General features: G+C 41.7%; 1 protein-coding gene across 1 annotated transcript in view; it reads left to right on the forward strand.

The window, feature by feature from the left end:
• The window catches only part of LOC133653891 (dynein axonemal heavy chain 12-like), a 71,831-nt gene that overhangs the window by 23,763 nt on the left and 34,751 nt on the right, over positions 1–13,317 (forward strand). The window contains 16 exon segments of the mRNA XM_062053708.1: positions 8,147–8,164; positions 8,166–8,257; positions 8,352–8,535; positions 8,633–8,773; positions 8,842–8,925; positions 9,029–9,217; positions 9,304–9,423; positions 9,685–9,873; positions 9,958–10,109; positions 10,244–10,382; positions 10,819–10,985; positions 11,077–11,332; positions 11,426–11,722; positions 11,925–12,103; positions 12,281–12,473; positions 12,608–12,769. Of these exon segments, the coding sequence (XP_061909692.1) occupies positions 8,147–8,164; positions 8,166–8,257; positions 8,352–8,535; positions 8,633–8,773; positions 8,842–8,925; positions 9,029–9,217; positions 9,304–9,423; positions 9,685–9,873; positions 9,958–10,109; positions 10,244–10,382; positions 10,819–10,985; positions 11,077–11,332; positions 11,426–11,722; positions 11,925–12,103; positions 12,281–12,473; positions 12,608–12,769 (2,562 nt within the window).

The raw sequence follows: 13,317 nt of genomic DNA on the forward strand, positions 1-13,317 counted from the left end.
AGCTAAACAGAAGGCAATAACAATGTAAACAAAAAACACCTGCTTAAAAGATCTAATACAAATGTCCCTGAGGAATGTAAGGTGGGAGTACTGTAATTACCTAACGTTACATTATTATTTTCCATAACAATTTAGCCCCCTCCACAATATTAACCCGACGTTAAAACAGAACTAGCTATTTATTGATAAGCAATTGCCGAATCATGTAACATTAGCTTAATGCTAAAAAAACAGGTTACTATCACATTCTGTAACAGACAAATAATTTCATGTAGGCTAACGTTACCTACCTGCTACCTCTGTCTTTTTCTCGTTTCTCCTCCTCTTCTTTTCTCTTCCCTGGGCACCTGACAGTTTTGGTCGTTTTGACATCTTGTGTTGATTTTTTTGATGTGGTGACGTCCATAAAAAGTCATGATACGGGAAGGGAGGGGGCACACCGTGCGGGGGGAGGGGGGGCGTAATGTTGTAACAAATAATATTTCTATTAAATAGGCTTTACTTAACATTTTAATTAACGTGGGATTATTTTTTGTATTTAGAAATAATAGTACCAACTTTTTGTTTTCTTTTCTTTTTTTCTCCAACATTTGTGGCACTGGCGTGGCGCCCCCTGATGGACGGCCCCCTTAGCATTTGCCTATACGGCCTATGCCACGGGCCGGCCCTGACCTACATACTCAAAGTTCGTACATCTACACGCACATTCACTGTACAAACATACATATACACATACATGTACATATGCATTCACTGTACAAACATACATATACACATACTGTACATATATATTCACTGTACAAACACATACTGTACATATAAAATCACTGTACAAACATACATATACACATACTGTACATATACAAGTACATATATACATACATACACTCATGCATAAAATCATGTTTCATCAAACATAAATTAACATTGTTACCCTAGGGTAAACTGGGTAACACATGGCACACTGACAAAGCTTAACCTAATGTTACTATAACAATCTATAAGGTTAATATAGCGTGTTTCTTTTTCTTCCCCTCCATTTATCTGCTTTCTTTTGTATCTCTAGCAGTGACGTGCGGTGAGGTTCATGACTGGTGAGGCACTGACTTCATCACAGTCAGATTTACAAACATATGAACCCTAAAGAGTATCTTATTCACCATTTGATTGGCAGCAGTTAACGGGTTATGTTTAAAAGCTCATACCAGCATTCTTCCCTGCTTGGCACTCAGCATCAAGGGTTGGAATTGGGGGTTAAATCACCAAAAATGATTCCCGGGCACGGCGCCGCTGCTGCCCACTGCTCCCCTCACCTCCCAGGAGGTGATCAAGGAATGGGTCAAATGCACAGGACAAATTTCACCACACCTAGTGTGTGTGACAATCATTGGTACTTTAACATTTTAATTACAGCAAGGTGGTCTTGCCGCTGGGCCTTAGGCCTGTCGCACCTCCACCGGTGCCTGTGGTGGACTGTGCATGGCAGGGACGTCCTCTTCCCTGAGGCAGGCCTAAACCTGACTGCATACCAGAAAAGGTTTTGCTGCAGGGTCTTCAGCTGGGGACCACCTCTAATTGATGTTTCGCCCCTTAGCCCAGAACATCTCCCGGTGGCGGGGCAGTGAACAGGGACGTCTCCCTGACACCCCCTGCAGCAAAACCTACTTGGATGTTGCTCCCCAAGCCTTGTCGCGTCGTTTGAGCCAGAGCCAGTGGCTAGATTTCTCTGCTACTTCTGAAAGCTCCTTGGTGGATCTGCTCAGAGTGGCTCCACGTAGTCCCAGGTCCTTGAGCAGGTGTGGTGTTGTTCTGCCCACAAAGCCTCTGGCTCCCACCTCCACCGGATACAGTCTCCCCCTCCATCCACTTTCTCTGCACTCCGCGACCAGGTCTGCATACTTTGCCTTCTTTCTCTCGTAGGCAGCTTCCAGTCCCTCCTCCCATGGCACTGTCAGCTCAATCATAACATAACTTTAACTTTACACATACAAAATGTAGCACACAAAAAAGCACATTTAATAAAAAAAAAAAACGTTATTATGGTCTTACCTTTACTTGTAAATGAAGTCCATGCGCAGCTCCTTTTGAACAAAAGCATCGATAACTTGTTTATAGAAGTCTTCCTTATCTTTCTTCAGTTTTAAAAGTCTCTCTGTCTCGATGGAGATCTTCCTTTAAGTATTATCTCCTGCTTCGATTGAAAGTCCAGTTTAGAAAACGGTTTTATTTTAGATATGTAATCCTCCATGTTAATAATCCAGGCAAGAGGAAAAAATAAACGATCGCTGCTAACTGTTGTTGCTTGTTGTCACTTCTCCCGCCCGAGTAGTCACAACAATGATCTCTGGGATCACTACAGCCCTCTACCACCAGGAGGCGGGATTACTGCAAGCCTCACACAGTGCATCTTTTGCAGCCGTTGTATGATTGCTCAGCACAAGAAATACGTTACACACATACAGTTGTTGACAAAATACACTGTACATTATATACCTCAGCTAACTAAACTATGGAAATGTATAATATAATTCATTTAGCAATACGGTCTCACTGCACAGCAGGCCAGCAGTTAGCCGAGTCATTGCACAATCCATGGTGAGGCCCAACTCAGTGACGTGCCTCAACTGGCTGCTGATCACCGCAAAGTCTCTTCTCAGTATTTGAACGGTAAATGTGAAAATTCAACGATTTTGAATAAAAATAATCTAAAACTGGTGAAGTTAAATGGAAAATAACTTTATAGTATAATCACTGGATACATATAACAATCTAATTTATTTTTTATTATTATTTATTATTTATATAGCCCTAAATCACAAGTGTCTCAAAGGGCTGTACAAGCCACAACGACATCCTCGGTACAGAGCCCACATACGGGCAAGGAAAACTCACCCCAGTGGGACGTCATTGTGAATGACTATGAGAAACCTTGGAGAGGACCGCATATGTGGGTAACCCCCCCCCTCTAGGGGAGACCGAAAGCAATGGATGTCGAGTGGGTCTGACATAATATTGTGAAAGTCCAACACATCAGCGAAAGTCCAGTCGATGGTGGGGCCAGCAGGAACCATCCCAAGCGGAGACGGGTCAGCAGCGTAGAGATGTCCCCATCCGATGAACAGGCTAGCGGTCCACCCCGGGTTGGGAGCAGAGTAGAAAAGAAAAGAAAAGAAACGGCAGATCAACTGGTCTAAAAAGGGAGTCTATTTAAAGGCTAGAGTATACAAATGAGTTTTAAGATGAGACTTAAATGCTTCTACTGAGGTAGCATCTCTAACTGTTACCGGGAGGGCATTCCATAGTATTGGAGCCCGAATAGAAAACGCTCTATAGCCCGCAGACTTTTTTTGGGCTCTGGGAATCACTAATAAGCCGGAGTTCTTTGAACGCAGATTTCTTGCCGGGACATATGGTACAATACAATCGGCAAGATAGGCAGGAGCTTGACAGTGTAGTATTTTATACGTAAGTAGTAAAACCTTAAAGTCGCATCTTAGGTGCACAGGAAGCCAGTGCAGGTGAGCCAGTATAGGCGTAATATGATCAAACTTTCTTGTTTTTGTCAAAAGTCTAGCAGCCGCATTTTGTACCATCTGTAATCTTTTAATGCTAGACATAGGGAGGCCCGAAAATAAAACGTTACAGTAATCGAGACGAGATGTAACGAACGCATGGATAATGATCTCAGCATCGTTTGTGGACAAAATGGAACGAATTTTAGCGATATTACGGAGATGAAAGAAGGCCGTTTTAGTAACACTCTTAAAGTGTGACTCAAACGGGAGAGTTGGGTCGAAGATAATACGTAGATTCTTTACAGAGTCGCCTTGTTTAATTGTTTGGTTGTCAAATGTTAAGGTGGTATTATTAAATAGATGTCGGTGTTGAGCAGGACCGATAATCAGCATTTCCGTTTTCTTAGCGTTGAGTTGCAAAAAGTTAGCGGACATCCATTGTTTCATTTCATTAAGACACGCCTCCAGCTGACTACAATCCGGCGTGTTGGTCAGCTTTAGGGGCATGTAGAGTTGGGTGTCATCAGCATAACAGTGAAAGCTAACACCGTATTTGCGTATGATGTCACCTAGCGGCAGCATGTAAATACTAAAGAGTGCAGGGCCAAGAACCGAACCCTGGGGAACTCCGCACGTTACCTTAACATAGTCCGAGGTCACATTGTTATGGGAGACACACTGCATCCTGTCAGTAAGATAAGAGTTAAACCAAGACAAGGCTAAGTCTGACATCCCAATACGCGTTTTGATACGCTCTAATAAAATATTATGATCAACAGTATCGAAAGCGGCACTAAGATCAAGAAGCAGCAACATAGATGACGCATCAGAATCCATCGTTAGCAATAGATCATTAGTCATTTTTGCGAGGGCTGTCTCCGTAGAGTGATTTGCCCTGAAACCGGATTGAAAAGGTTCACAGAGATTGTTAGACGCTAAGTGTTCATTTAGCTGCTGTGCGACAATTTTTTCGAGGATTTTTGAGATAAACGGAAGGTGGGACACCGGCCGGTAGTTTACCATGAGGTCAGGATCGAGGTTAGGTCTTTTGAGTAGAGGATGAATAACCGCTTTTTTGAATGCTAGGGGAACAGTGCCAGAGGAAAGTGATAAGTTTATAATATTTAACACTGATGGACCTAATACAACTAAAAGCTCCTTGATAAGTTTCCCAGGAATTGGGTCAAGTAAACATGTTGTTTGTTTTGTCCCATTTACACATTTTAACAATTCCTCCAATGTTATTTCATCAAAGAGAGAGAAACTATTTTGGAGGGCAGTGTCCGTCGTATATACAGTCGTATCTGTGTTAATAGAACCCAGTTGTAGCTGAGATGCATTGTCTTTAATCTCTTTTCTAATGACTTCAATTTTCTTATTAAAGAAATTCATAAAGTCATCTGCTGAGTGGGTGGAGCTACTGGGAGGAGTCCCTTGTTGGGTTAGCGATGCTACTGTACTAAACAAAAATTTAGGATCATTTTTGTTGAGGTGGATGAGATTTGAGTAATATTTAGCTTTAGCTGACATAAGCTTGCGTTTATAAGTTATTAAACTATCACTCCATGCTTGATGGAAAACCTCAAGTTTAGTCGCACGCCATTTGCATTCCAGCTTTCTACATGATAATTTCTGGGCTTTAGTTTCTTCTGTAAACCATGGGGTACGCCTTTTAGGGGCCCTTTTTACCTTCAGCGGTGCTACACTATCAATGGTGTCGCGCAGGGCGTCGTTAAAGTTGTTAGTGAGGTTATCAATAGAGCCCACATAATTTGGGAATGGTGCCATTACCGAAGGCAGTAGGTCAGTAAGAGTCGTCGTTGTGGCAGCATTAATGTTGCGGCTGCTATAGTAGTTATTATTATTATTATTATTAGTTTGTTGACAATGAGTCAGAACTTCGAATTTGGCAGCACGGTGGCAGAGGGGTTAGTGCGTCTGCCTCACAATACGAAGGTCCTGAGTAGTCGTGAGTTCAATCCCGGCCTCGGGATCTTTCTGTGTGGAGTTTGCATGTTCTCCCCGTGACTGCGTGGGTTCCCTCCGGGTACTCCGGCTTCCTCCCACCTCCAAAAAACATGCACCTGGGGATAGGCTGATTGGCAACACTAAATTGGCCCTGGTGTGTGAATGTGAGTGTGAATGTTGTCTGTCTATCTGTGTTGGCCCTGCGATGAGGTGGCGACTTGTCCAGAGTGTACCCCGCCTTCCGCCCGATTGTAGCTGAGATAGGCTCCAGCGCCCCCCGCGACCCCGAAGGGAATAAGCGGTAGATAATGGATGGATGGATGATCGGACATTACTTTAGTGTACGGGAGTATCGTAACTTTGGAGGTGGTGACACCCTGACAAGCACAAGATCTATCGTATTACCGTTGCGATGCGTGGGTTCATTTATTATTTGTGTAAGACCACAGCTATCAATTATAGTCTGGAGCGCCACGCATGGAGGGTCCGATGGGGTGTTCATATGGATGTTAAAGTCTCCCATCCATCCATCCATTTTCTACCGCTTGTCCCTTTTTGGGGTCGCGGGGAGTGCTGGAGCCTATCTCAGCTGCATTCGGGCGGAAGGCGGGGTACACCCTGGACAAGTCGCCACCTCATTAAAGTTGTTAAAGTCTCCCATTATGATTATATTGTCGGCGTGCGTCAATAGATCAGCAACGAACTCTGAAAATTAATTGATAAAGTCCGAATAGGGCCCCAGGGGGCGGTAGATGACAGCCAGGTGCAGAGGCAGCGGTGTGACAAACCTCGTAGTAAGCACCTCAAACAAGTTATATTTATTATTTAGGTCCGAGGTAAGGCTAAAGTTTTTGTTGTATATTAGTGCAACACCCCCACCCCTTTTATTGGGACGGGCAATATGCGTTCCCGTATAGCCAGGAGGAGACGCCTCACCCAGCGCAAAAAATTCGTCTGGTTTGAGCCAGGTCTCGGCTAGACCAACGACATCAAGATTGTTGTCTCTAATGACTTCATTAACTAATAACGTTTTGGAAGACAATGACCTTATGTTTAAAAAGCCCATATTATAGGTAGTGGGCTGTTTTGAGGAGTTTTTGTTGAAAGTATCCATAGTAGCAATATTAATAATGTTACGTTTATTATGCGTAGTGCACTTTAAATAATTTCGACCATATCTAGGAATTGATATGACAGGAATTTTTAGATTGTTTGCCACCTCAGTTGCATGTCCACCTCTGACGCAGAAAAAACATTATGTGAATTGTATATTGTTCTAAGAGAATTGCTATGTGTGCAGGGATTATCCAGCCTGGCACTGGCTAGTTCTAGTTTAACAGACTCCTTATTAGCACTTCTTTGTGGATTAGCATTTAGCTTTTTCGTTAGCCCCGCTAACAACAACGCCTTTAGCTTTGTTGTTAGCCCCGCCCGACATCCCAGCTTCTGCTTCCGAGCGCACCGCTTACGTCTCTTTCGTTGACGGTCTCCGCTGATAGTGGACGCCGCTGCTTCAAAGGCCACTGCTGGATGTAGCTCGCGAAGAATTCCCAAGCTAGCGAGTAGGTCCACCGTACACGCATCTTTCAGCCCAAAATGGCCCGATCTCTCCACATCCACAATCGTAAGTCGGTCGTAAGTGATCACGGAGTGAACACGCTGTGAGCCAGCCATGAAATTGACTGAATTGACGGGTATTTTTGCCAAATCGGTCTACACTTCCAAGAGCGCATGCAAGAAGCTGCCGCCGTGAAGCGCCGCCATCTTGAATCTGATGATGATGATGGCACATGATGGCACGTGAGGCCCCGCCTCACCTGCCTCCTCTGACTGCACGTCACTGATCTCTAGTTATCATTAGATATATGTATTGTTGCATTTGAACAACTGTATTGTTGATAATAGAGGTAAATTAATGTTATTATTCATTATCAATAGCGCTAATTTTATGGTATTTTTATTGTTCCATTTGTAGTGTAATAATGCTCATTGTCATTTCTGTATTATTATTTATTCCACTAACTGCTTCTTTGCTATCACTTCTACCTTCACATTTGCACATATGGTATTTGCTGATGTTGCTCTATTGTTGTTGTTATTGTTGTGTTTGCTGTTGTTGTTTTTTTTCTCTCTGTCTTATCTCCCTCTTGTCCCCACAATTTCCCCCTCTGTCTTCCTTTTTTACTCTTTCAATCTCCTCCTGCTCTGGCCCGGCTGCACCAAATGATAATATAAATACTTTTAATAAAGTCAAATACAAGGCAACAAGAGAAGTATCCAACACTTCTCTTTTGTAAAGTAAATGTGTACAGCCGATATGGGCATCTACATCAACAATACAATTTGCCTGAGAAGCTGGACAGGCCAAAAAATAAATACAATAAAAAGTTGCCTTCCCGCGGCACTACTGGAGAGTTTGTGGTACAGGACCGATACCATTCCAGTCTCTTATTTATTAACCCAGAGCTGCAACAGGGAATGGTAGAGTTCCTGGCACATTACCCCTAAAGCAAACACAAGCGATGCTTCATGTTGTCCTTTGTAGAACACACACCCACTTCTAATTTGTATGTTTGTATTGTACACTGTAGTCTATTTACTACAATATGGCTTAGTCTATTTACTACAATATGGCACTGTGTGTTATTTCATGTCTTTGTCAGTTGTTTTTGGAAGCTGCTATATGAGTGCTGTACAAAACACAATGTACAGTCAACACAGATCTTCATCGAAAAGATGATCCAAACATATGAGATGATGATAGTCCGGCATGGGTAGGTTTTAATGTTTTGAAGGTTTGGACTAGAACTTATTTGCTAAAAATAGTTAAACACAACCCTTTATTAAGTAAAACCTTTTGTGGTTCAGGTTTATGCTGGTGGGAGAGTCATTTTCAGGAAAGACCAAAGTACTTCATGTTTTAGCTGACACATTGATTCTGATGAACGAAAGAGGATATGGAGAGGAAGAAAAGGTCATCTTCAGGACTTTGAATCCAAAGTCCATCACCATGGGACAGCTGTTTGGACAGTTTGATCTTGTTTCTCATGAGGTGGGGCTCCACCTACCATCTCTGTCTATTTAAAAAATTATGTCAGAACTCTTTCTCTCCACTTGTCAGTGATTTATAATTTTCTCTTCATTGTTAGTGGACAGATGGGATTGTGGCCAACACATTTCGTGAGTATGCGTCATCTGAAACGCCAGAGCGTAAATGGGTAGTGTTTGATGGTCCCATTGATACACTGTGGATTGAGAGTATGAACACTGTGTTGGATGACAACAAAAAGGTACATGCACATGAGGTATATTTGCTTGTGTGTTGTTGTATATTGTTACGATTTCTGTCACACCACAGCTATGTTTGATGAGTGGAGAAATTATCCAGATGTCCAATCAGATGAGTCTGATTTTTGAAGCAATGGATCTGTCACAGGCCTCTGTATGTTCGGAGTAAAATATAATTCATTTAACATTCATTGCTATTTGGCAGATTTAGCATTCAAAACAAAATTTAAGAACTAATTTTGGCTATGATAATGCAGCCTGCCACAGTCAGTCGATGTGGTATGATCTACATGGAACCATCTCAGTTAGGCTGGGAGCCTTTAGTTACATCTTGGATGAACACACTTCCTGAGGTTCTGCAGAGTATTCATCATCACAACCTGCTACGAGCACTATTTTACTGGTTGATGCCACCTTCCTTCAGGATCCTGCGTAAAAAATGCAAAGTAAATAACACAAAACCATCAGCTCTTTTAGAAAAAACAAAGCAAAGACAAGTACATTTAATTTTCATTAATTGTTTCGTTAACAGGAAGTTGTCCCAACAACCAACTGGAACACAACAACATCTTTATGTAGACTGTTTGAGATGCTGCTAATTGAACCCCTTGAGACGGAGACAGGCGATAAAATTATTCGTACCTGGATCATGGTACAATTAAGATGAATATTATTAATACGCAAGTGTGAATGCTTGTCTGTCTATCTGCGTTGGCCCTGCGATGAGGTGGTGACTTTTTCAGGGTGTACCCTGCCTTCTGCCCAGGTGTACCCCTGGATAGGCTCCAACGTCCCTGCGACCCCGAGAGGGAAAAGTGGTAGAAAATGGATGGATGGACGGATGTTACTTATATTTTCCCTGAGCAACATATTAGCTTTTTATCAATGCAATGTGGTTTTCTTCTGATTGCAGGCAGCCTTTTCCTTTTCCTTGGTGTGGTCGGTGGGTGGCAGCTGTGATTCAAACAGCCGGGACAAGTTTAACGAGTTCCTCAGGGATGTTGTGTGCGGAAGGATAGAGGGTCACCCAATTCCTGAAGTTGTGGGGAAATGGGAATGCCCAGTAGATGAGAAAGGTCTAGTGTATGATTATTTCTATGAGGTAATATACTACATTGCGTCAGTCAGAAGTTTTTGTCATGTGTACAAATATCCCAGTCCTACTGTAATCTAATAACCTGTTTAGTTTAAAGGAAAAGGCAAATGGGTTCACTGGAATGACGCCATCAAAAATGTCAACCTCGGAGACAAAAACACCAAAGTGCAGGACATCATTGTCCCAACCATAGACTCAGTTCGCTACACCTTCTTGATGGAAATTTGCATCAACCATGGAGTGTTAGTATCCTAATATTAAGAGGGACCAATGGATGAATGGATGGATAAGTCAGGGCCTTATATGGATGCCTTGGATGTCTGTCATATAAATGTGTTGAATTGTGTTAATGGCTTGAATCTCTTCCTCTGCACAGGCCTTTGCTTTTGGCTGGTCCGACTGGCACTGGAAAGTCAGTGTATGTGAAGGAGATGTTGATGACCAGTTTGGACAGGGATGTCTTTATACCCCTCATAGTCAATTTTTCTGCCCGCACCACTGCTAACCAAACACAGGTCAGCTGAAACCACTGATTAATATGAGTGTCTTTGCTGCCATACATACACGTGGCTTTCTTACAATGGGTTTGTTCAAAGCTTGTTCTCCAAATCCATCGATAAAACTAGAAAATGAAAAAATAAAAATTACCCAAATACATAATGTTAAAAAAACATAACAAAACATAGCAAGATCTGTTGGCTGCATGCGCCATGAAGGAATTAGACAAATGTAGCTGGAAAGTCCATCCTTTCTTCTCTGGGTCAATTGGAACAAAGTGTGATCGCAGTGCAACAACAATTCTGGTCAACATCACTTTAAAAAAGCGCTGTTAAACTGTAAAGAAAACCATACATTTGGCACACTTAGATTACAACTATAAATGAAGCATTTGTTTTTAAATGTTTCTGTTATTGTGAGTTTATGTAATTGTGCACTCTTGGCATTTTTCAGAACATCATTATGGCTAAATTAGATAAGAGACGGAAGGGTGTGTTTGGTCCCCCCATGGGAAAGAAATTTATCATATTTATAGATGATGTAAATATGCCAGCACTGGAACAATTTGGAGCTCAGCCTCCTGTGGAGCTTCTTCGACAGTTTTTGGATCACAAAAAGTGGTATGAGCAATCCACTATCAGCAGTTAGTTATAAGGAGTACATTAAAAATAAGGGGCTAGAATATCTTAATGATACATTGTCCTCTGGCAGGTATGACTTAAAAGATACTTCCAGCATCAAATTAATTGACATCCAAATTATGTCAGCCATGGGTCCTCCTGGTGGTGGAAGAAATGCTGTGACATCTCGCTTCCTGCGCCACTTCAACATTTTCAGCATCAATTCTTTTAGTGATGAGACTATGGTCCGCATCTTCTCCAGCATGGTAGGGTTCTATCTCAAAAACAACGAATTTCCTCCAGAATATTTCACTGTTGGGACCCAAATAGTGACAGCCACTATGGAAGTGAGTGCTCCAGATTTGCAAGAAATCTCATATTTCCTTTGCAATAAAATAGTGTCTAAATAAAACATGACTTCTCCGAATGTCCTCACAAAGGTTTACAAGAAAGCCATGGAGAACTTGCTTCCGACGCCCGCCAAGTCTCACTACACGTTTAACCTGCGGGACTTCTCACGTGTTATCCAAGGCTGCCTGCTGTTGAAAAGCAAATCTCTGGAGAACAAACGCACAATGATTCGCTTGTTTGTCCATGAAGTTTTCCGTGTTTTCTACGACCGTTTGGTGGATGACAAGGACCGTGCTTGGTTCTATCTGCTCATGAACACCATCCTTAAGGATCACTTCAAGGAAGCATTTATCCAAGTGTTTGAACACCTGAAACAAGGCAGTAAAGTATGATGACTCATGTTTTGTATTTATTGATAGTAAATCATTTGTCCTGCTGTATTTTCAGAATGTTGGAGTTACCCAGGCCTGTCTAAATTATTGCTTCCAGAATGTGGAATTGTTTTTTCAAATAATTTTTTCTAAGATCTGTTGTTTTTCATTCTTGAGTTAAAATGAAATTGACATTTTTCATCATGTTGTATGGTAGTTGGTGGAACAAGACCTGCAGAATTTAATGTTTGGAGACTATATGAACCCTGACATGGAGCCTGATGAGCGCCTGTATGCTGAGGTCACCTCCATAGAGAGTTTTGCTGAGGTGGTGGAGGCATGTCTCGTTGAATACAACCAGATGAATAAGAGCCGTATGAATCTCGTAATTTTCCGGTAAATTACTTTTGGAATACAAAGTCAAAAGTAACAAAATATTATACATTGTAGTATAGTCAATCTGATTCATTGACATGTTTTTTTTTTCAAGAAGAAAAAATATTTTAGAATAAATGTACAACTCAAATTAATGCAGCAATCTGCTAAAAATTAAATAAATTGTGTTTGATGTAGCTATGTCTTGGAGCACCTGTCCCGTATAAGCCGTGTGTTGAAGCAGCCAGGAGGGAATGCCCTACTAGTAGGAGTGGGTGGCAGTGGACGCCAGTCCATCACTCGATTGGCCACATTCATCTCCCAGATGACTCTCTTCCAGCCTGAGATCTCAAAGAACTATGGCATGGTTGAGTGGAGAGATGACCTCAAGGTCAGCTTTAAGATTTAAGACACAACCCTGTTTTATCAATTGCACACATTACATCTCTTATGTATTTTTGCTACAAGGTGTCTGAGTGTGATGAAAAACATTTTTACAAAAGCCTCTGTTCTGTGATCATGCAGAAACTGCTCAAGAGTGCTGGGGTGAAAGGTCAAAGAATAGTTTTTTTGCTCACTGATGCTCAGATCAAAGATGAAGCATTTCTGGAAGATATAAACAGTGTCCTGAACACAGGAGAAGTGCCCAATATGTTTCCTATGGATGAGACACAGGAAATCATTGAGGTAGGACACTAAAATGATACTATTGTATATGCATACTTTATGCAACTGTGTTGTTGGAAAATCCAATGTTTTCCGAAATAAGAATGGTATCTTTTCATGCCGTTCATTAGGTAAATACACAAGAATGATATGATATGAAAATACATTTCCAAATAAGATCCGCTTAACGTTTTTTTGTTGATAATTTTCCAGCAAAAGTTCGAAACTCTGGGGGAGTGTTTTGCTTCGCGCACACACAAACATTTAAACACATTTACCAATTCCTCGTTTGTTTATTCAAATTAACACAATTAAATAAAACAATTCAGAATACAAATGAACATCTTTCTTTAACAGACGTATGTGTCCTGTTTAACTTAAAATAGTCATCATCAATCAATCAATCAAAGTTTATTTATATAGCCCTTAATCACGAGTGTCTCAAAGGGCTGCACAAGCCACAATGACATCCTCAGCACAGATCCCACATCAGGGCAAGAAAAAGACTCAACCCAATGGGAACAACCCCCCCCCTCCATACATTTTCTGAATGGTGACGTGATCCAGCC

The sequence above is a fragment of the Entelurus aequoreus genome, linkage group LG07 (assembly GCF_033978785.1).
Source record: "Entelurus aequoreus isolate RoL-2023_Sb linkage group LG07, RoL_Eaeq_v1.1, whole genome shotgun sequence".
In the NCBI taxonomy this organism is placed as follows: Eukaryota; Metazoa; Chordata; class Actinopteri; order Syngnathiformes; family Syngnathidae; genus Entelurus; species Entelurus aequoreus.